General features: G+C 44.4%; 1 protein-coding gene across 3 annotated transcripts in view; it reads left to right on the top strand.

Annotated features, from left to right (window-relative positions):
- The window catches only part of LOC106586423 (uncharacterized), a 77,256-nt gene extending 53,516 nt beyond the window's left edge, over window positions 1-23,740 (top strand). For all 3 annotated transcript variants that reach the window (XM_014173658.2, XM_014173659.2, XM_014173660.2), the window contains exons 4-8: window positions 16,772-16,970; window positions 18,907-19,108; window positions 20,872-21,470; window positions 21,633-21,778; window positions 22,495-23,740. In XM_014173658.2, coding sequence (XP_014029133.1) covers window positions 16,772-16,970; window positions 18,907-19,108; window positions 20,872-21,470; window positions 21,633-21,778; window positions 22,495-23,314 — 1,966 coding nt within the window. In that variant the 3' untranslated portion in view covers window positions 23,315-23,740. The remainder of the gene's footprint in view (window positions 1-16,771; window positions 16,971-18,906; window positions 19,109-20,871; window positions 21,471-21,632; window positions 21,779-22,494) is intronic.
- Window positions 23,741-24,015: the final 275 nt, after the last annotated feature.

Consider the following 24,015-nt stretch of genomic DNA (forward strand, 5'->3'; position numbering starts at 1 on the left):
CAGGCTAGCCCACCCCATCCCAACAGGGGCTAGCCCACACCAGCCCAACACAGGCTAGCCCACCCCATCCCACCAGGGGCTAGCCCACACTATCCCAACAGGGGCTAGCCCACACCAAGCCCAGCTAGAGGCGGGGGCTCATTAGAATATTTGGGAGTGTGGTTTGCACACAGTTCTTTTTGTACAACCGTTATTGAGTTTGCTCTAACTGTTTAAGTGTTCTGTTGTGTGATGCCCAATTTTTCTTTATCTTGTACACTGCCAATGATAAAGTCTTTAAAAATACATAAATAAGTGCATGTGATATGTGAGAAACTTAACATTTTCTCTTGTAAAAAATATACTGAACAGAAATATTAACACAACATGCAACAATTTCAATGATTTTACTGAGTTACAGTTCGTATAAGGAAATCAGTCAATTGAAATAAATTCATTAGGCCCTAATCTATAGATTTCACATGACTGGGCAGAGGTGCAGCCATGGGTGGGCCAGGGAGGACATAGGCCCAGTCAATCAGAATGAGTTTTTCCCCAATAGCTTTATTACAGACAGAAATACTCCTCAGTATCATCAGCTGTCCGGGTGGCTGGTCTCAGACGATTCCACAGGTGAAGAAGCCAAATGTGGAGGTCCTGGGCTGGCGTGGTTACACATGGTCAGCGGTTATGAGGCCGGTTGAACGTACAGCCAAATTCTCTAGAACGATGTTGGAGGCGACTTATGGTAGAGAAATTAACATTAAATTATCTGGCAACAGCTCTGGTGGACATTCCTGCCGTCAGCATGCCAACTGCACGCTCCCTCAAAACTTGAGACATCTGTGGCATTGTGTTGTGTCACCAAACTGCACATTTTACAGTGGCCTATAATTGTCCCCAGCACAAGGTGCTCCTGTGAAATGATCATGCTGTTTAATCAGCTTCTTGATATGCCACACCTGTCAGGTGGATGGATTATCTTGGCAAAGGAGAAATGCTCACTGACATGGATGTAAACAAATTTGTGCACAAAATTGGAGAGAAATAAGCTTTTTGTGCGTATGGAACATTTCCGGGATCTTTTATTTCAGCTCATGAAACATGGGACCAACACTTTACATGTTGCGTTTATATTTTTGTTCAGTATATCTGTATGATAGTAACAACTTTGTTGTCTTTCTGATACGATCTATTATGTTCCCTTGATACCTTTAAGGCTTGAAAATAATGCAATTTATGCATTGAATTAAATTGTAATAAATGTATTAAATGAATTCCTATTAAATAGAAAAAGCGCATCGTCCCAATGTGGGCAGCCTACATGGGGCCAATATTTTAGCCCACATTGGGCTCACATCGTGCCAATGTGGGCATGTTTGCTCGGAAAAGATGGGCATATTTCAGACAAAGTGAGTGCTGCCTTCACCAGATATGGGCTGGCCACACTGGGCAAATGCCGTGGAGTTGATGAGCATAGGCTCATTGGCCCAATGTTGGCAGCCTACATAGGGCCAATATTTTAGCCCGCATTGGGCCCACATCATGCTGGGGTGTGCTGTAGTGTGCTGTAGTGTTTTTCTGCAGGGGCGACATTAGTGTTAGTGTTGGTATTGATTAATCACAGCTTATTGTGAACAGTTGTTGGAGCAGACAGGTTTGGCTACCAGAGGAGACTGTTGTGGCTGTGCCAGGGTCTCCCATTTCCAGTCTGACACATCATCTCCATAGCAGACCTACGTGGGTTCAAATAGGATCTGTAATCTTTCACATACTTTAAGGGTTTGTCTTCAGCCTGATGGATAGGGTATGCACTTTTGGACTATTCCATTGTTTCCATTGCGCTAGGGTAGTTCCAACAAGGACGACTAAATACCATTTGAACCCAGGTCTGATCCATATACTCACCTCACAGGACAGCCAGCTGATTGGCACCTCTGATTGGCAGCTCCACACTTCCCCTCCTCTCACTGTGGCAGCTGGTTTGGCACACTGTTTGTCATGCCCTGATCTGTTTCACCTCTCGTTGTGCTTATCTCCACCCCCTCCAGGTGTCGCCCATCTACCCCATTATCCCCTGGGTACTTATACCTGTGTTCTCTGTTTGTCTGTTGCCAGTTCGTCTTGTTTGTCAAGTCAACCAGCGGTTTGTTTCTCAGCTCCTGCTTTTCACCAGTCTCTCTTTTCTCGCCCTCCTGGTTTTGCCTGTCCTGACTCTGAGCCTGCCTGCCTGACCACTCTGCCTGCCCTTGACCCTGAGCCTTCCTGCCGTCTGGGGCCTTTGCCCCTACTCTGGATTACCGACCCCTGCCTGCCTTGACCTGTTGTTTTCCTGCCCCTGTTGTTGTAATAAACATTGTTACTTAAACACAGTCTGCACTTGGGTCTTACCTGAAACGTGATACTGCTTGCTAAACAGATGAAGACTTCAGTCTGGTGTGGTTCGGCAAATCAAGGAGAGACATAAAGCCTGCTTTGGCATTGTTCATAGGCTTACAACCTGGCATCACCCAGGCCAGCACACAACATTAGACTCAGACAGGCACATGTAGCCTCAGACATGGCTGTAGACTCCTATGGTATCTAACAGCCATACCCAGTGAACATTACTGGTTGAAAACACCTCATTTCATTGGCAAAAATTGTTTAAATGACATATTTTCGACCAGTTTTGCTCACTGGGATAGGATTCTACAACCATGTCTCAGGACAAGATGCAGTGGACTAGAGAAGAAGAGTTATAGGACTGTAAGTGTCAGTGGTGACTATGAGAGAAATGGATAGCCTTGTATTCTTCTGTCTCTCATGTCATAAATGGCTCTCTCCCTGACAGTCAAAGTCAGGGTGCTCCTCTGTGCTTGTTCCCACCCATATATATCACTGTGTCCCTCACCTCTCTCAGACAGTGCTATGGGGTGATGGATGATACAGACTGCGGACTGAACTGCATGATACCACAGAAGATATATTATATAGGTGGTGTGTTCACCAGATAGGAAAGCTATGTGATGTACTGTACATTCAAATTTTACACTCCTCACACGTTGGACATGGGACATAGGGACCGGAGGACAAGGGACCGGGGGAGGTTTAATAGTTTTTCATCCCCATGCTTAGGAATTGCTAGAATTTTTGAGGTAGCTTTTACCAAGTGTATTAATACATGTATGTAGGCAATTTTACTAATATACAGTATGTTCATATTCTAACACAAAATGTATTCTTAATGGGTTTTAATATGACCTCCGTTACAAAGCCGTGATCTTTGTGAATATTGTAATAGTATAAAGTTGGTAATTCAAAATGAATCATTTTCTATTGTTATACGTGCACCCCGAGGGTCTAGTTTTAACGACTCTGTTTCTCTCGGCTCCATTAAACAAGTCTTGTGTTAGCGCTTGTCTGTGTCCCATACAGACTTACGATCACCATGGTTATCGAACTGTGGCTAGTCTGATGGGTTTTTCACCAGGCAATTACAATACTGGAATTTACACCTGATGGGATGGTGGAGCAGGAATCTATTAACAGTGGGAAGTTCTAGAACAGTGCTCTTGGGTGTGCTTAGTGTGCATTAAGATGTGGTTGCCCTTGCTCTCTCCTCATGACAAATACACAGGTTAGGTTTTGGTGTGTTGTTTTTTTCATGGCCTTTAATATTTAAAGACATTAACAGATAGATTACAGAGTCACCATCCATGTTTAGAATATACAGTATGGATTCCTTATGAACAAACATCATATAGCTGGAGCGACTATATACTAATTTTAATATCACAGTGTACCGCAGGCAGAGAGAGGTGATATATCATACACAGTCCATGAGCTAATAAATTACGTTTCAGGTTATTACCCCACATGAATCATCTACAGCCTGACAGGTAATATTTGGAAGGAAAGGTTTTAATGAAAGTTATTCCAGCTGGAAGGAAGGATACGCACCAGCCTCTGGTTTTATTGCCTCTTTCTGGCAATATTCCCTACATCAGGGTTCCCTAATAGGCGGCCCGCATGCCAAATTTAGCACACAGGTGATTTTATTGGGCACAGAAAAGACTGTAAAATCACCAGGAAATCATCTCAAAGTTATTTTAATTTAGGAAATCTGCTCTCACAAATTTCCACACATAAACAGAGGCATATGTGATGATATTCCAATGTAATCAACGTTTGAAATTTCAAATACTATATCTGTTTTGGATTCTTGAGGTCAGTTTGCACTGTACAAATTATTTGTAACTATGTATAATGTAATTGGGGACCCCTGCCCTACATAGTGCACTACTTTTGACCAGAACCATATGGGAATAGGGTGCTATATAGGGAATAGGGTGCCATTTGGGACATAGCTCTAAAGAAGGGCCATATTAATTATTCATTTTATGCCCATGGCACCAAAGAGTTTGCTTTGTTGCATTTTAAAGATTTCAAAACCTTAGCAAATGCTAGTGAGTGTTGCTAGTGTGTAGGTCAGTTGGTGTGTGTGTGCGCGCGTGCGTGTGTGTGCGTGCGCCGGTGTGTGTTACTGATGGGAAGTTCGGCTTTTTTTACTGACTCTGATCTTTTCAAGTCGTTCAGTCAAAAGAACGAATCCTTCGACTTATTTCATTCATTTGAGACAGTAATGCCCAGAGCACGCAGGACCCCCTACCGGCGAACAATGAACTGAAAACTCAAAACAGTCATGATTCTACAAGCCTCTCGTTCACCTCATTCAACATAAAAGGCGCGGCATGTTCAAAGTACGGAGCTCATTTTGACCTCTGCATACCTCCGGAGGCTCCGCTATTGTGTCACCCCCTCCATACATTGGCTTTAAGGGGCTTATTGGAGCTGTTATTTGAATCTGAGACTTGTAAACGAGTGCTTTAAACAATGTACATTTGTTCATTACGAGGCATACAGATACAATTATTTCTTGGTACATTTGAAACAAGGTCTAGTTGTGGCTGCAACCGGACTAGATTGTGAACGACTCTTGGCGGAATGCATTGCTTGACTGCCGTGAGTGAGGGTGATTGATAAGCACAATATTAATCGCAAACTGCAGCACCCCAAATGGTTCGTTCTCGAGTTCGAGTTTGTTGAGCAGAGGTTGTGTATGTTTTGGCTCTACAAAGCTATGTCCGTCATAACGTTCAATAATCAATTAACTGCATTCATTCTTGCACCATGCGATCAATTACCAGTTCTAAACATGTATTTTTTTCTCAATCCTACCTGCAGCATGATCTATTTTGCCTGCGCGCCGGAGGAGCGCATATTAAAGGCTCTGTATGGTCAATCTTAAGTCTGAAGTGGCCGTACAGTATTAACTGCGATGCAGCCTCTGACGTCAGGGCTTTCATACTTATTGCGCTTAGCAGAGCAGAGCTATTGTGAAGGAAGTTGTCAAGGAAGTGTGTTTGTATCGGATGTACCGCCCCCACCTACCGTCAACCAATCATGTCAATGTGGAGCTACAACATTTGAAAGGCACACCGTGATGCGGTACAGAGCTTGATTTGGCCTCTGCGTACCTCCGGAGGCTCCACGATTGCATCACACTCTTCATACGAAGCCTTCAACCACATTTTTGGATCAAGCATAAATTGGCTATTTTTTTAATGTATTTTCTTTTTTTCTACAAACAAACAAATACAAAAACAGTGTAAAGCATAAAAACATTGATCATGACATCCAGACATATCCTCCAACATAGCAAACAGTCAAACAGTATCTCACAAGCTACAACACTGAACTAAATGGGTTCACAAGCATAATTCATCTCCTCTCAGTCTTAGAAACATGACATAAAACGCATCCAGCTTCTAGAATTGTCGTTTCTACCAGTGATCCTAGCAAGTATTTGTTCATAAAATGCTACCTCCAACATTGATTCTATCCACTGTTTCAGAGTAGGAGTGGCATGAACCATACTGTAGCTGCTGTAACCATACCACAGTGATCAGTGCAAATTCCTCATTTGTTACATTAGGTAACTCTGTTCTATCGCCTAAGACATATTCTCGGTGAAACTGGAATTGTTAACCCCAACCATTCCTCCAGCTATTTCAAAACATCCTTCCAAAAAGGTAGCACTAATGTTGCGTGTAAAAATGTCCCAGTGTCTTTTTGGCATTTCCAATACAAAGAACTGTTGGTCAGCCACATCTTATGAAGCCTTGTTGGAGTCCAATAAAACCCATGTAGTATCATATATTGAGTAAGTTTCCCCCTGGCTTCCCTTATGTTCCTCCCTGTCACGGCTTTCTTCGTCGGAGGACGATATAGCGAAATCGTCGTCCGAAAAGGTGGACCAATATGCAGCAGAGTTGGTGTTCATTTTCTGAATTTATTAACAAATGTTGAACACGGGAAAAACAAGAAAATAATAAGCACGACAAATGACAGTTTTGCAGGCTGACAAAAAACACACAATGCAAAAACAATCTCCCACAAAATACAAGACAAACACACCCAACTAATAAGAGACTTCCAATCAAAGGCAACACCAAACAGCTGCCTTCAATTGGAAGTCCCCCCCAATTAACTCATAGAAACACACTCACTAGACTACACATAGAAATACATAAACATAGACCATAACTCAAAACCCAGAAATAATAAATCAAACGCCCTCCTAACTAACACACCACCCCGAACCACATAAAACAAATACCCTCTGCCACGTCCTGACCAAACTACAATAACAATTAACCCTTATACTGGCCAGGACGTGACACTCCCTGAGTTGGACAAGATCTTCAACCAGGTATCATCCTCAATTTCACACTTAAGGTCAATTTGCCATATTGTTCTGATGTTTTCACAGTCTTTACTCTGCAGATGACTAAATATTGAGGAAGAAAAGTCTGCTTTATGTTTGGGTAATTCTGTCAGGGATTTCTTCGTCGTCAGACGATATGGCGAAATCATCGTCAGAAAATGAAGACCAATATGCAGCAGAGTTGAGATTTTAAGATTGAACATTTAATAAACTCAAAAACGAACATACAAAAATAACAAAACGAACTCACGATTTACAGCCAGTCCTGTTATGCTCACTCACGCTAAACAAGAAACAATCTCCCACAAATACACAGGCAAACATACCCAACTAATATAGGACTTCCAATCAAAGGCAACACCACACAGCTGCCTTCAATTGGAAGTCCACCCCAATTAACTCAACATAGAAACAGATTACCTAGACTAAACATAGAATTACATAAACAAGGAACAGTGCCCAAAAACCCCGGAATACATAAATCAAATGCCCTTTTAGAAAAAACGCCACCCCGAACCACATAAACCAAATACCCTCTGCCACGTCCTGACCAAACTATATTAACAATTAACCCTTATACTGGCCAGGACGTGACAAATTCCAAATACTCTGCTATTGGGTTCTTTCCTGGATGTTGTTGACAGCCGGTTAACAAACATTCTCTCAATTGTAAAGATTTCCAGAAATGTCCCTTGTCTCCTACATCACATTTTTGTACCAAATCTGAGTATGACATTAAAACATCTTCATTGTACAGATCACCTATAGTATGAATTCCTTTCATTAGCCAAAGCTTCCAGTACACAGACTTCTTTCCTATCCGTAGCCTAGGATTGTGCCACAATGATGAGTATCCTTGTTATAGATGTGAAATTCCACATATCTTGTGTTCTGTTCTCCACACCTCTTTTGAGTGTAACAAAATTGGGTAGGGAGTTTCAACAAACCTGTCCCCTATAAGACTATGTGACAGAGTATCAACAGGGGTGAAAATATAACTTAGTTCACACTCTATTGTTATCCAATCCAAGCCAGCATCCCTTTTTCCCCAATGCTTTTCCAATTTAGCCATTTCAAATGATAAATTGTACAATTTAACATATGGTAAAGCCAAGTCTCATGCATCCTTTGGTGAGCACATCTTCTTTATATTAATCCTTGGTTTTTTCCTATCCCACAAAAAGTATTTTGTTAATTTGTCATATTGTTTAAAATACCGGTCTGGAATATTCTGTGACTTGACTTTAACATTAATCTGAGGACTGTTATTTATGTAATTAACTAACTATGTTTGATTGTTACCCGATTAAATTAATCATGTAACGATTAACTCATTAGGATCTGGGGCACCACGAGAGCGGTTATTTTAAAGAGTTACCATCTCCCGAATTAAACTCTAAAAGGTCTTTAGCTATCACATCTATAAACAGTCAATTTATTAATCATAACCTCATATCATATCACCATTCTGAATAGTTGTAATCTCCTTGCATCTGCAAAAACCCGAGCCTTATTTATTATTTAGTACTACACAAATTGGTTTAATTATTTATTTACTAGCTAATTAAATGGGAACACAGGATAAACATACATACTCTGCACCGGTTATTGACTGGAGACAGAATACGCTGAAAACAGGTCCCTAGCGGAATGACAACAACATGGATACTTGTTAAAGAAGAGATGGAGAGGGAGAGAGGGACAGAGACACTTAACATTGCCGGATTCAGAAACTACTCTCACCAACACTAACCATATACTTTACACACAAACCGCCGCCCGCTTTGAGAAAGAAATCATGAATTTATTTACGTGAAATGCCTGGGTTTGCCGGGGATCTCTCAGTGAATGGGGCAGCCGTGGAAAGGGGGTTGGACCTTTTTGCGGCACGCTTGTAAGGCACTGATTGTCCGAAATGGTTCCAACAACTCTTCTACTGTTGTCCTTCTTCATAGTTGTCCGGTATCCGGTGACTTGTCGTGTAGTCTTGAACAGAACTACAGAGTTGATTTTCCTTCCATTCGCTATTGAAGATGCTTATTTGAAGATAGGCTAGCCATCTGTATTGATGGTTCCCGAATGGGGTAATGAGAGTAGTGTAATACGATGGTTTGAGCAGAGTAACAGGATGGTCCTACTTCAATTCACTTTCGAAGATACTTCATGCTTTTTCTGGTACGCTGTGTTAATTCGTAACCCATCATTTACACCTTTTGCTCAAAAGGGGCGCTTCTGGCAGGCTGGCACAACTCCTGAACTCACTTCGGGCGGTGATTACTCACTGTGCAAAGTTATGGAAAACAATTATCTCTTATAACTTCTCAAATCACATCCCTCTCTTAACAAAAACACTTTCATAATTTTTCATAGTACATGCTCAGCCTACATCTATGTACTGGGTATACTTTCCAAGTTACAGTATTTCCTTTATAAAATTTTTATGACATCATAAAATAACAAACAAAATGATATTAGTGTTCTGTAGATCGCCTTCGACCATTCCCCACGTTCTACATTAGAAATATTGTTCCAGTATTTGCTTTTGAACGTGTTAGAGTTTCAGCAGTAAATAAAGGTCTGTTGAGACAAAGCACAGTCCTTTGGTGAATTTGGAGAGCTCAGGCCTGGATCTTCTCCGGATCTTCTCTCTTGATTTACAACAGGACGTGAGTGTCAATCACCACGACTTCTATCCTCCTCCTCCTTCTGGACATCAGAACAGCGATTACTCACCACGAACTGGCAGAAGCTTTTTTTCCCTTTAACGAGTCCAACGAGCCTGACGTGAACAACATACTGCTTTTCTGGGAACAGGCCCAAATCCCCGTCATGTGCGTGAAGAGAAGATGGAGAAAAAGAGGACGGAGGTCGGGCTGCCTTCTGAGAATTTGTAGGTGATCAAATAAACTCCCACTGCCTTCTGTTCTACTAGCTAACATGCAATCATTGGAGAATAAAATCGACGACCTACGAGGAAGATTAAACTACCAACGGGACATTAAAATCTATAATTCCTTATGCATCACGGAGTCGTTGCTGAACGACGACATTATCAACATAGAGCTGGAAGATTATACGCTGTATTGGCAGGATAGAACAGTGGCGTCTGGTAAGACAAGGGGGGGCGGACTATGTATATAAGTAAACAACAGCTGGTGCACGATATCTAAGGAAGTCTCAAGGTTTTGCTCGCCGGAGGTAGAGTATCTCATGATAAGCTGTAGACCACACTATCTACCTAGAGAGTTTTCATCTGTATTTTTTGTAGCTGTCTACAGACCACCACAGACCGATGCTGGCACTAAGACCACATTCAAAGAGCTGTATTCTGCCATAAGCAAACAGGAAAATGCTCATCAGGAGCCGGCGCTCCTAGTGGCAGGGGACTTTAATGCAGGGAAACTTAAATCCATTTTTATCACATTTCTATCAGCATGTTAAATGTACAACAGAGGGAAGAAAACTCTAGACCAACTTTACTCCACACACAGAGACACGTACAAAGCTCTCCCTCGCCCTCCATTTGTCAAATCTGACCATAATTCTATCCTCCTGTTTCCTGCTTACAAGCAAAATTAAAGCAGGAAGCACCAGTGACTCGGTCAATAAAAAAGTGGTCAGATGAAGCAGATGCTAAGCTACAGGACTGTTTTGCTAGCACAGACTGGAACATGTTCCAGGATTCTTCCCGATGGCATTGAGGAGGACACCACATCAGTCATTGGCTTCATCAATAAGTGCATCGATGACGTCATCCCCACAGTGACCGTACGTACATACCCCAACCAGAAGCCATGGATTACAGGCAACATCTGCACTGAGCTAAAGGCTAGAGCTGCCGCTTTCAAGGAGCGGGACTCTAACCCAGAAGCTTATAAGAAATCCCGCTATGCCCTCCGACGAACCATCAAACAGGCAAGCATCAATACAGGACTAAGATTGAATTGTACTACACCGGCTCCGATGCTCATCGGATGTGGCAGGGATTGCGAACCATTACAGACTACAAAGGGAAGCACAGCCGAGAGCTGCCCAGTGACATGAGCATACCAGACGAGCTAAACTACTTCTATGCTTGCTTCGAGGTAAATAACACTGAAATATGCATGAGAGCACCAGCTGTTCTGGACGACTGTGTGATCACGCTCTCCGCAGCCAATGTGAGTAAGACCTTTAAACAGGTCAACATTCACCAGGCCACAGGGCCAGATGGATTACCAGGGCGTGTACTGCGAGCATGCGCTGACCAACTGGCACGTGTCTTCACTGACATTTTCAACCTCTCCCTGTCCGAGTCTATGATACCAACATGTTTTAAGCAGACCACCATAGTCCCTGTGCCCAAGAACACTAAGGTAATCTGCCTAAATGACAACAGACCCGTGGCACTCACGTGCGTGCTCAGTCCCCTCCTGTACTCCCTGTTCACTCATGATTGCACGGCCAGGCACGACTCCAACACCATCATTCAGTTTGCCGATGACACAACAGTGGTAGGCCTGATCACCGACAACGACGAGACAGCCTATAGGGAGGAGGTCAGAGACCTGGCCGTGTGGTGCCAGGACAACAATCTCTCCCTCAACGTGATCAAGACAAAGGAGATGATTGTGGACTGCAGGAAAAGGAGGACCGAGCACGCCCCCATTCTCATCAATGGTGCTGTAGTGGAGTAGGTTGAGAGCTTCAAGTTCCTTGGTGTCCACATCACCAACAAACCAACATGGTCCAAGCACACCAAGACAGTCGTGAAGAGGGCACGACAAAACCTATTCCCCCTCAGGAGACTGAAAAGATTTGGCATGGGTCCTTAGATCCTCAAAAGGTTCCTACAGCTGCACCATCGAGAGCGTCCTGACTGGTTGCATCACTGCCTGGTATGGCAACTGCTCGGCCTCCAACCGCAAGGCACTACAGAGGGTAGGAAGTACGGCCCAGTACATCACCGGGAAGAAGCTTCCTGCCATCCAGGACCTTTGTACCAGGTGGTGTCAGAGGAAGGCCCTAAAAATGTTCAAAGACTCCAGCCACCCTAGTCATAGACTGTTCTCTCTGCTACCGCACAGAAAGCGGTACCGGAGCACCAAATCTAGGTCCAAGAGGCTTCTAAAACAGCTTCTAGCCCCAAGCCGTAAGACTCCTGAACATATAATCAAATGGCTACCCAGACTATTTGCATTTCCCCCCCTTTTACGCCGCTGCTACTCTCTGTTATTATCTATGCATAGTCACTTTAATAACTCTACCTACATGTACATATTACCTCAATTACCTCGACTAACCGGTGCCCCCCACATTGACTCTGTACCGGTACCCCTTGTATATGGTCTCGCTATTGTTATTTTACTGCTGCTCTTTAATTACTTGTTCCTTTTATTTCTTATTCATATTTTTTTTAACTGCTCAGTGAATAGCAGGATGAATATCAATTTTCATAAAATCATTGAAACACACTGTTTATCTCTTTCAATGACGTCACCATCGTATTGCCCTTTATTGATGGAATTACATTAGAAGTGTTCTGCATTTTTTGTTGTCTTGCTAGTAGCCTGCCTGTCATCTCACCTCCCTCATAAAAACAGGTTCTAAGTCTAAACAGTGCATATTCTGCCTTTTTTTATACATTTCGTGCAACTGAAATGTATATTTGCAGGCAGTTTGAAATGTGCTATCTGTGAAATGTCTTGCCAAATCCCTTTCCAGGCCACATATCTCAGATTCTAATCTTTGTACTGCTTCAGCCCCTTCTCTCTTCTTTTTGGACGCATGTGCTATTATTTTCCCTCTAATATATGCTTTAGAGGTTTCCCATTCTGTGGAAACCTTTTCAGTTGACCCTATGTTGATTTCAAAAAAGGATCTAAGATCATCTGCTTGTGATTGGGTAAATATCTCATCTTGTAATAGAATGATGTTGAGTCTAAATCTATCCTTCCTCACATTTTCGGAGTTTATATCAACATGTAACACTACTATAGCATGATCTGTGAGGGCAATGGGCCCAATCTTGCAATCAATCACATTATTAACCATGAAATTAGATATCAAGAAGAAATCTATTCTGGAGTGTGTTATGACAGTGAGAGAAAAAAGTATGTTCTCTATCATTAGGATGGACTAATCTCCATATGTCTCTAAGGCCCATATCTTCTACTAGCATATGTATTGCAAGTCTATACTTTGGCGTGGAGTTACTTGTACATTTACTTCTATCAATCATATTGTCCATTACTTGGTTAAAGTCTCCAGGAAGGACGATCTGCCCCTCCATATTTCCCGGTATATTTGACCTCATAATCTGGGTCCTCCTTGTTTTATGTTGCATAACACTACCTTAATCCCATTTATAAGAGCCTCGATGCAGATAAGGCAGCCAAATTCATCAGAGTGTTGCTTCAAAATTTGGAAATTAAGTATTTTGTTAATCAGAATAATCACCCCATTTTGTTTGGAATTAAATGAGCTATGATAAACTTCTGCAACCCAGCCTACTCTAAATTTCAGTGCCTCTGTATCTGTTAAATGTGATTCCTGTATGAACGCAATATCTGCGTGTTTAGATTTTAAATATGTCAAAATTGTTTTCCTCTTCTTGGTTACCACAACCATTTATATTCCAAGAGATTATGTTTACATAACCATTAGCCATATTTGCACTGAGTAGTTATAGCCTGTGAGCGTGGTGTCCCATTTAACACTCGTGACAACTCTAATGAACATCATTATATAACATTATATATGCTCCAGCTGTACAATAAAACAGTGTAAATAAACGTAGAAAACCAATCCCAAAATAAAACAAAGCAACTAGGAACGTAACGTTGCTTCTCGATGAGTCAATCATCACAGAACTGTCTTTGATGCTGCAGAAGATAACCTGCAGTCTCAACTCAAAATTCCTTATGGGCCGTTTCCTCTACCTCTCGTACCTTGTCCCGGGCTGTAGATCGTAGGAAGCGGATGAGAACCGTTCTCAGGGGTCTATTCTTGTCAGGCATGGTTAAAATACGATGGGTTTGTTAAATTTTGAACTTCGTGCCTGTCATCAAATCCTTCTGCGATGATTTTCTGAGTTAGAGAGGGAGGCTTCAGAAAGGGACACCACAGAGTTGTGTAACTACCAACTAAGAGGACAAATTATGCAAATTCACAGAGTAGATGTTATTCTACATGACAGACCAGAGATAGATGGGAGTACAGCAGGTTAAATGAGGCTAGAGAGACAGGGTTTGTGAAATAGTGTAGGGCCGTGATGTGAGATGAGAAGACAAAGCAAATACACCAGGGATCGGCAACTGGCAGCCCCCCTTTTGTAGGCCCGTGGACCAATAATAATATATTAATATATATTTTTTTTAAATGGGGGGGACTCAGTCGGGGTCTCAACATTCTGTTGAGAATTAGAATAATAGATTACACAAGGCGCAATTTAGAAATTTGGTTGTGCATCAGCAGTCAATCAATTGGCACATGTCAGCAAATATTTTTTTGATTGGTAAATTAGTCTCGCGTCCAGCTACAGTGCCTTCGGAAAGTATTCAGACCCCTTGACTTTTTCAAAATTTTGTTACGTTACAGCCTTATTCTAAAATGGATTAAATAAAAATAAAAACTCAGCAATCTACACACAATACCCCATAATGACAAAGCGAAAACAGGTTTTTAGATTTGTTTGCAAAACAGAAATACCTAATTTACATAAGTATTCAGTAAACCCTTTGTTATGAGACTCGATATTGAGCTCAGGTGCATCCTGTTTCAATTGATCATCCTTGAGATGTTTATATTACTTGATTGTCCCTGAGAACACAGTGGCCTACATCATTCTTAAATGGAAGAAGTTTTGAACCACCAAGACTCTTTCTAGAGCTAGCCGCCTGGCCAAACTGAGCAATCGCGGGAGAAGGGCCTTGGTCAGGGAGGTGACCAAGAATCCCAGAGTTCCTCTGTGGAGATGGAAGAACCTTTCAGAAGGACAACCATCTCTGCAGCACTCCACCTGTTTCATGGTAGAGTGGCCAGACTGACCCACTCCTCAGTGAAGCATGGTGGTGGCAGCATCATGCTGTGGGGATATTTTTCAGTGGCAGGGACTGGGAGACTAGTCAGGATATAAGCAAAGATGAACAGAGCAAAGTACAGAGAGATCCTTGATGAAAACCTGCTCCAGAGCGCTCAGGACCTGAGACTGGGGCGAAGGTTCACCTTCCAACAGGACAACGACCCTAAGCACACAGCCAAGACAACGCAGGAGTGGCTTTGGGACAAGTCTCTGAATGTCCTTGAATGTCCCAGCCAGAGCCCGGACTTGAACCCGATCGAACATCCCTGGAGAGACCTGAAAACACCTGTGCAGCAACGTTCCCCATCCAACCTGACAGAGCTTGAGAGGATCTGCAGAGATGAATGGAAGAAACTCCCCAAATACATGTGTGCCAAGATTGTAGCGTCATATCCAAGAAGACTCGAGGCTGGTATCGCTGCCAAAGGTGCTTCAACAAAGTACTGAGTAAAGGGTCTGAATACTTATTTAAATGTGATATTTCATTTTTATATATATATATAAATTAGCAAAAATGTCTAAAATCCTGTTTTTGCTATGTCATTATTGGGTACTGAGTGTAGATTGATGATGAATAAATAAAAAATGTATAAAAACTATTTAATTATTTTAGAATATGGCGGTAACGTAACAAAATGTGGAAAAAGTCAAGGTCTGAATACTTTCCGAAGGCACCGTATCTAAACTTGTAGTAACCATGTTCGAATTACCGACCGGCCTGGGGCCCATTGATCATCAGTTATCATATTAAAAACTGCAAACATTTCTCTCCACCCCATGGCAAAATGTGTAGAATTGCAGGAAATTAGCTGTAAAACTGCACATTTTTCTCTCCACCCCATGGCAGAATGTGTAGAATTGCAGCAAACTTGCTTTAAAACGGCAACATTTTCTCTACGCCCCGTGGCAAAATGGGCAGAATTGCAAGGAATTTACTTCAAAACATATTTTTTTCCCTCTTCACTGTCACGTGGGGGGCCGCTAAAATGTTTTGCTTGCAAGGAGGGGGGTGGGTATGGATGTGGGTACGCAGACCCACGAGCCACTGCGGCCCCTCATGAGTTCCGTCAAAATTGCCCATCCCTGAAATACACAAACATGATGTAAATAATGACTTTCACACTGATGATTGACGGAAATGAATAAAATGTAGACTATTGCAAATTCCTAGGGTACAGTTTACATCCCTGGCCAAATAGCTAGGCTATTTTCTTGCCAGGAGAGATACATTTAAATGGAGCTTTGGGAAGGATATTGTGATTTTTCTTCTCCATTGTCTGTATAGTGCATTCAATCACAATGTGACGCGAACGGACACCATGATTGTGGCAGGCAGACTGATCTGTTCTAATGTTCATTCAGCAGCTAGCTCATACTGTCTGTGTGTGTGTGCATGTGTGCGTATGTGTGTATGCATGCCCACATACATGCATGTCTATGTGGAGAGAGCTCAGGAGCAGGCAATGTCCCTGGGTGCGCACACACACGGCTGACACATGCTCGGAGCACGGCTGGTCGGCACACAAAGGAACCAGAGGCAGATGTGTGATGCATGTAGAGTGATGGGAGGCAGTATCTTGCCATCCTGCCCTGTGGTCCAGGAGTTCAGGTGTTAATGGGAATTGATGCGTCAAATTACCCAGCCCAAGAGCCCCTCTGCTGGGGAGAGAAGAAGGAGAGGAGGGGGAGAGGTCCCTGGAGGGGTGGAGAGGAGGAGGAAGGAGGGGGAGAGAGGGAAGGGAGGAGGAGGGGGAGGTCTGATGAAACTGAATGATTTGGATGGTGGGAGGAGAGGAGAGAGGTGCCAGGAATCATAATTCTATCCTCTGCCATTCTGCCGTCTCTAACACCCCTCATCTCTTCCCCTCACTCCCTCTCTCTTTCTTTCTCTCTATCCTTTCTCTCTCCCTCTCTCTCTCCTCTCTTTTTTCCCTCTCCCCCCCGTCCTTCTCTGTCTCCAGCTGCAGTGCAGAGATTGCAGCGGCGGAGGCCCCCGTCAGGCTGTCAGGTGACCAGGACGAAAGCACTGACATCACCGCTCCCCCACCGGACTGTCACTCCTCTGCTGTTTCCATGACAACCACGACGGCCTGCGGAGCGGAGTCTTGCGACAAGCCTGAAGCAGGAGGAGCAGGAGGAGAGGAACTAGCTGCAGAATGTGTAAGGAGAATCTCTCTCTCTCCCTCTCTCTCTTTCTGTCTCTCACTCACTCAACATGCTGGGGATAGCAGTGGGCTGAAGCACGCACACAGACAGGGGAATGTGAGGATGGTTAGGGAAGAACAGAACAGAATAGAGGGATTGCGTATCCAGGCAGGCAGGCGGACCACACACACACACACACACACACACACACACACACACACACACACACACACACACACACACACACACACACACACACACACACACACACACACACATTCACAGCCAGGCAGGCAGGCAGAGGTATGTGATGAGCCCCTGACAACTGCAGGCATGCAGGCATGCAGCTCCAGCCTCAGTCTCAGCGTCTTCCTCCCAGCTCAGCTCAGCTCTGCATCTGCCTGGGAACAGGAATCAGCAGAGAGGGAGGATTGAAGAGCAGGTTCATGGTGGTAACTAACTGGGCTTCTTCATCTAATCTTTGTGCTGTGCTGCTCTGCTGGCTCGGCTGTCTGTCTGGTCCTCTCTGTGTGAAACAACGCAGCTACCCAGACGCTAGCCGTCCGTCAGTAGCTGTCGGTGCATTGTGTTCATTTCTGCTATAATCCGAGCAACACGTCTTAGCCTCTGCTGGGGTTGAGGTTACAGCAGCAGCATCGATAGCCAGGGTCGTTGGGTTTATGGCCGTCATGTATTTTGTATGAGGAAGGATGCTATAGGTGAGAACGAATGCTAACGTTGTATATGCCACCATTGCTTTTTGCTCATAGTCATTGTTGCTGTTGCATGCACTGTTTATTAAATGCATGGAGAAGGGCTGTGCATGTTTCCAGCAATGGCCAACCGCAATTCATTAGTACCCGCATCGAACTGCGTCATTAATTGTTCTGTGCGATACTAGAGCCTTAGATATGTGTCTTATTTCCCATCCTCGTTTTGTTTGAATATGAAAACTTACCCCAATGCCCTTTTATCCACAGCAATGTTGTTTATCATGTAATGGTCTGCAGCTATCTGTTGTTTATCAAGCTGATGCTAGGAACCACAGAATCTAGACATTAGCAGTTTGGGGGCCGATCAATGATGATCTGTCAATCAATGAGCTGCTATCACTCAATGCTGTCAATCGCCTAATGATGCTGAATGTGCGTCTGTAGAGAGTTGAGGGGTCAGGGGTGAGGGTTCAGCGGTTACGAGTCAGTCTGATGACCTTTCACCTGATCCATAGTTCCATACTGAGGCCCACCATGAATAATTTGACAGACACCAACGCAATCCACCCAATCCATTCTTGAACAGCACCCAGCATTGGTGCCATTGTGTCAGGCTGTTATGTGTTGTTGGGAAATTCCATTGTTTATCTAAAAAGGATAGACTTGTCCTGTTGTCTCTGCTATTTGGGATATTTTCTACAACCTCAAAGGATTCCCTTGCATTCCTATTCCCTAGAATTGCTATTCCATTCCAAGGCTCCCCAAGTAATTCCGTGAAGGAAACAGATACAGATATGTGCCCTTGGTCGGTCGGTCAGTCTGTCTGTCCGTCTGTCCGTCTGTTGGTCTGTCTGTCAGTCTGAGTTGGTCTGTCTGTCAGTCTGAGTACATGCAACATTGAGAGCCTCTCAGAGTCAAAGCTGTCATGTTTAAAGTACAGTCTGTGTCTCAGGATATTAAACACCATTTAATTTGTCAAACCAACCAGGTTCAGAATGGATTAATATCTGTTGCAGTTCAGCCCATGATGGCACCATTAACAGGGGTAGTCTATGCTACAGAGAATGCTCTCTCAGGCCCCTGAGTGTATGATACAGTAAACCCACTTCCTATAGCCTCTCACATGATGCTTACATCTCTCTCTCTGTCTCCCTCTCTCTATCAACACTGACCATGCCTCTTTCAGCCAATAGCAGATGACATGTACAGTTGATTGACTGGTGTGTTTCTCCAATCAGCTTAACTCTGGCCTGGGCTGCAGGCGCTCCAGCTCAGACGCAGCCTATGAGCCGGCCGAGTCGGTGAGGGCCCAGCGCGAGTGCCGCCTCCGGCCCCACTACAGCGACCCCATGCCGGCCGATGCCACCAAGCGCAAACAGCTGGAGATGAAGATCGCTGCAGCTGCATGCCTCCACAGCCAGCGTCGGGACAGGGACAGTGGTGAGTGGAGCTACATATCAAACATCCCTGTCTAGCCCATATCAAACATCCCTGTCTAGCCCATATCAAACATCCCTGTCTAGCCCATATCAAACATCCCTGTCTAGCCAATATCAAACATCCCTGTCTAGCCCATATCAAACATCCCTGTCTAGCCCATATCAAACATCCCTGTCTAGCCCATATCAAACATCCCTGTCTAGCACATATCAAACATCCTTGTTCAGCCCATATCAAACATCCCTGTCTAGCACATATCAAACATCCCTGTCTAGCCCATATCAAACATCCCTGTCTAGCACATATCAAACATCCCTGTTCAGCCCATATCAAACATCCTTGTTCAGCCCATATCAAACATCCCTGTCTAGCCCATATCAAACATCCCTGTGTAGCACATATCAAACATCCCTGTTCAGCCCATATCAAATCAACAGTCCAACTTCATCATAATCACACATTATCCTCAGTCTTTATCCAATAGTCTTTCCTAACACAAGCCTCTCTTCGTGTGTTAATTCCTCTGACAACGCACCATTCCACAAAACTACCCACACAAGTCATCACACACATCCTTCTCATCCTACTTACTGTTTGGGCAGTCTTCTCTGCGGCTTTGTCTGGCATGGAGCCCATGTTGTACAGTCTAACAATGAGCCAGGTTAAGAAACCAAAACCCACATGAACCCAACCTCAGGCTGCCCAAAACGTTATTGTTCTTGGCTATGACCTCACTTACTCTCTCTAAAGTGCTGGCCTCAGCTTTACATTATGGACCTCAACACTGCAGTGTGACTGTCTTTCTGCTATTGAAACATTCTGAATCACTAGGCTCATATTTAGAGCCTCAGCCCCCCTCTCTGTTCTCCTCAGATTGTGTTCAGGGCAGCCAGCTGAATCACTGTAAAGGAGCTAGCTATCGCATGTGATTTTAGATGGCAATCTTCAGAGGCCCTTACACTAACTTAGCCTGACATTTTAAGATTGGGCCTGTTTTGAAGAGTAGGAGCCTACAGGTATTGTCTCTTCAGGATAGGGCTGCTCTGTCGAGTTATAGAACAACATATTCTCAGAATGTTTGTGACCTTTCACTCCTCAATTCCCTTATTGCTAACAGGAATTCAGCTAAAAATTTGTTTATTTTAGAAAATCTGTTTCCAAGTATTCCCACAAATAAAAAAGGTTTGTGATCGTGTCTCAATGTAATCAAGGTATGAAATTATTGTTATTTTCAAATACAATCTCTTTTTGGGGCGGCAGGTAGCCTAGTGGTTAGAGCGTTGGGCCAGTAACTGAAAGGTTGCTGGATCGAATCCCTGAGCTGACAAGGGAAAAATCAGTTTTTCTGCCCCTGAACAAGGCAGTTAACCCACTGTTCCCCAGTAGCCCGTCATTGTAAATAATAATTTGCAGTGTATAAATTATTATTATTATGTTCCAACAAAAATTGGTCCGCGGCTGAATCTAGTTGCCTACCCCTGCTATATAGTAATGTTGACCTGATACTACTGACATTATTGCCAGAACAAGGGTCAAGCCTTAGAGGTGAGGGGATGGTGTGGGGGTAAGATTGTTTTTTACATATCTGACCATGTTATCCATTTATATAATTTTGCATTACAACAATGTGGGATTGAATGGAGACAGGGAGGCCTCCTGTACACAATGGCGTGTGACTTGAATCTAGCCCATAGAGATATTGTGTGTTTCTAAACATTAGTTGGTCTAACCTGTGTTCCTTTCTGTGCATGTGTGTCTCATAGCACCTGCCTCGGTGCGGGTGCGCTCTGAGCCCCGCGGTGAGGAGCGTCTTGGGGTTCTGGGCGTGACAAGGGCTGGGCATAACCGCTGGAGCACCGTGAGCAGCCTCAGTGCCGACAGCGGCGTGGTGGGCCTGTGTGACGACCGCGACGATGACGAAGATACCCGGAGAGTACGCAGCAGCGGAGGGGCAGAGGTAGAACGGGTGGACAGCGGGATTGGACCCTGCCTGGCCCGCGGCTGGAAGAGACCCTCTAACTCCCTTCGGGCCTGGGAGGCCCAAAGACCCTGCCCAGACTGTGGCCAGAGAGACGGGCATGGGGTGGCCCGGACGGACGGGGAGGGTACCGGTATGTGTGAGCGCTGCTCCAAGCTGAGGACAGAGAGGAAGGAAGCCATCTTGGAGTTCCTGAACACGGAGTCAAGCTACGGGGAGGACCTGAGGATCATCAAGGAGGAGTTCTACGGTCCCATGCAGAGTGCCGGGCTGCTGACCTCAGAACAGCTGACTGTGGTGTTCAGCAACGTTCAGGAGCTCATAGACGTCAACGAACGCTTCACTGAACATCTGCAGGACAGCATTGATCAGGCCTTTGACCAGGTGAGGTGACACTTTTGAACCTAGAGCACCAGTCAGCTCAACAAATGTTTAAAATTATGCCGATCTCATAGGCAGCAAATCCTTGCATCTATGGCTCTGATTTTGAGTTGTGGTTACACAGTGATCAATGGAATCATTGTCATTGTTATTGTTCCCTTTCAGGGAGATGAGGACCTCCTAACAGTGTGCATTGGAGAGATTTTCCTGGAGTTTGTCAACATGCTGCCAGCCTTCCAGACGTACTGCCTGCAGCAGTCCACTTCTGTCAACATGCTCAACACCTTGGAGAAGGAGAAGGAACTGCTCAGGTAAAGAGTGTATAAAATAGCACTTCAAAGACAAATAAGGGAACTTTGGTTTTTATTTTTCCTAATTCAAGATCGAGACTAAGATAAAAATGTACACAAAATGTATTGTTTAGGAATTCTCTGCGCTCTTGCCCTCTTCTGTGCTCTGAGTACTGGAACAGTAACTTTGAACCCTAATTTCCCACTGCGTTGTGTTATTCTTAATGGAAGAGACGGAAGGTTATGATTAATTCATAACTGGTCCTATTTTGAGAACAGTGCTGAAGTCATAACTTTTTTTAGACCCAGCCAACTACATCACATCTCACCCATAATGACTCAGCCTGCCTTGTCTTCCCACTGGGCACGTCTGTTCAACGTCTAGCTTTGGTTTACATATGGTTGAGTTGTCAACTAACGTGAAATCAACAAAAAATGTCACCATGTCATTGGATTTAGATTCAAAGTTGGGTGAAAAAAAGATGAAATGATGTGGAAACAACGTTGATTCAACCAGTTTTTGCCCAGTGGGTTGTGATTCCCACTTCTCTCAAATTTAGAATTAGGTCTGAGAACCTCTGGCCTACAATCGCAATTAAACAGTATGCTAATATCATTCTTTGTCTTTCTTTCTCTCTCTCCCTCCCTCGCTCTTTGTCCCTCCCCCTTTCTCCCCCTTTCTCTCACTTTCTCTCTCTCTTTCTCCCTCCCTCTCACTCTCGCTCCTCGCCTCCCAGGATCTTCCTGGATGTCTCCCAGAATGACAATACAGCCCTGCGGCGTATGAACCTGCGGTCATTCCTCATGGCCCCCCTCCAGAGGGTCACCAAGTACCCCCTCCTGCTGAGCCGCATCAGCAAGGCCACCACAGAGTGCCACCCGGACCACGCCCGCCTCCGAGAGGCCAAGAGCCGCGTGGAGTCACACCTGGAGCACATCAACATGAAGACCAAGCAGGAAGGAACACTCACCTGGTCGCTGCGTTCCTTTCGCCGCGACAGCCGCAAGAACCGCGAGGTCATCAACATTGAGATGCGGGAGATGTCCATGAAGACGGTGGGCTGGGCCAGGGAGAACACACGCTTCGTCATGGAGGGGCCCCTGCAGCTCTCCCAGCCAGCAGACGGACAGTGGGTAAAGAAGGGCAGTAAAGGTCTCAAGTTCCAGAACGTCCAGGGCCTGCTGATGGTGCGTACACAGCGGCCTGGGGAGGGGCTGTCTCCGACAGACGGCGGAGCTAAGGTGGAGCAGCAGGAGCACGGTGTCTGGGATGGTGTGCTGGTGCTCATCAAAGACAAGAGCAGCGGCAAGTTCACTGTGCTCAGGGAGCCCATCCGTCTGGCCAACTGTGTGGTGTCGGCCGACCCTGACTGTGAGGACACCTTTGAGGTGCTGGATATACGGAAGGAGGCCTTTGTTTTCAGGGCATCTGACAAATCCCGCACGCAGCAGTGGTTCCGGCAGATCAAGAGGTATACCCGTGACCTGGGACCGTGGAGGAAGAGGCGTAACGCACTTCCCAATATCATGATAAACACAAACCAGGGCAGGTCCTGAGACCGAACCCTGAGGAACACCGTTTTACTCTTTGCCTGGATACCAGTGTAAATAGATGTACTACTCCTGCAAGAAGAACTGACCATGCTTCTGGTGGACCAATTGTTTCTGAAGTTTTAGGATGGGGTTTGATTGAGGCTTATGAGGTTCCATGTTATGGTGAGGATAACACTTTTTTCTAAGAAAAACTACAAGTGCACCATATTGTAACGAAATGTATGAAGATATACACTGAACAAAAATATAAAAGCAACATGCAACAATTTCAAAGATTTTACAGTTCATATAAGGAAATCAGTCAATTGAAATAAATTCATTAGGCCCAAATCTATGGATTTCACATGACTGGGAATACAGATATGCATCTGTTGGTCAAAGATACCTTTAAAAAAAAGGTAGGGGCGTGGATCAGAAAACCAGTATCTGATGTGACCACCATTTGCCTCATGCAAAGCGACACATCTCCTTCGCATAGAATTGATCAGGCTGTTGATTGTGGCCTGTGGAATGTTGTCCCACTCCTCTTCAATGGCTGTGCGAAGTTTCTGGATATTGGCAGGAACTGGAACACGCTGTCGTACATGTTGATCCATAACATCCCAAACATGCTCAATGGGTGACATGTCTGGTGAGTATGCATGCCATGGAAGAACTGGGACATTTTCAGCTGAATTGTGTACAGATCCTTGCGACTTGGGGCC

Source organism: Salmo salar, chromosome ssa25 (assembly GCF_905237065.1).
Source record: "Salmo salar chromosome ssa25, Ssal_v3.1, whole genome shotgun sequence".
Taxonomy (NCBI): Eukaryota; Metazoa; Chordata; class Actinopteri; order Salmoniformes; family Salmonidae; genus Salmo; species Salmo salar.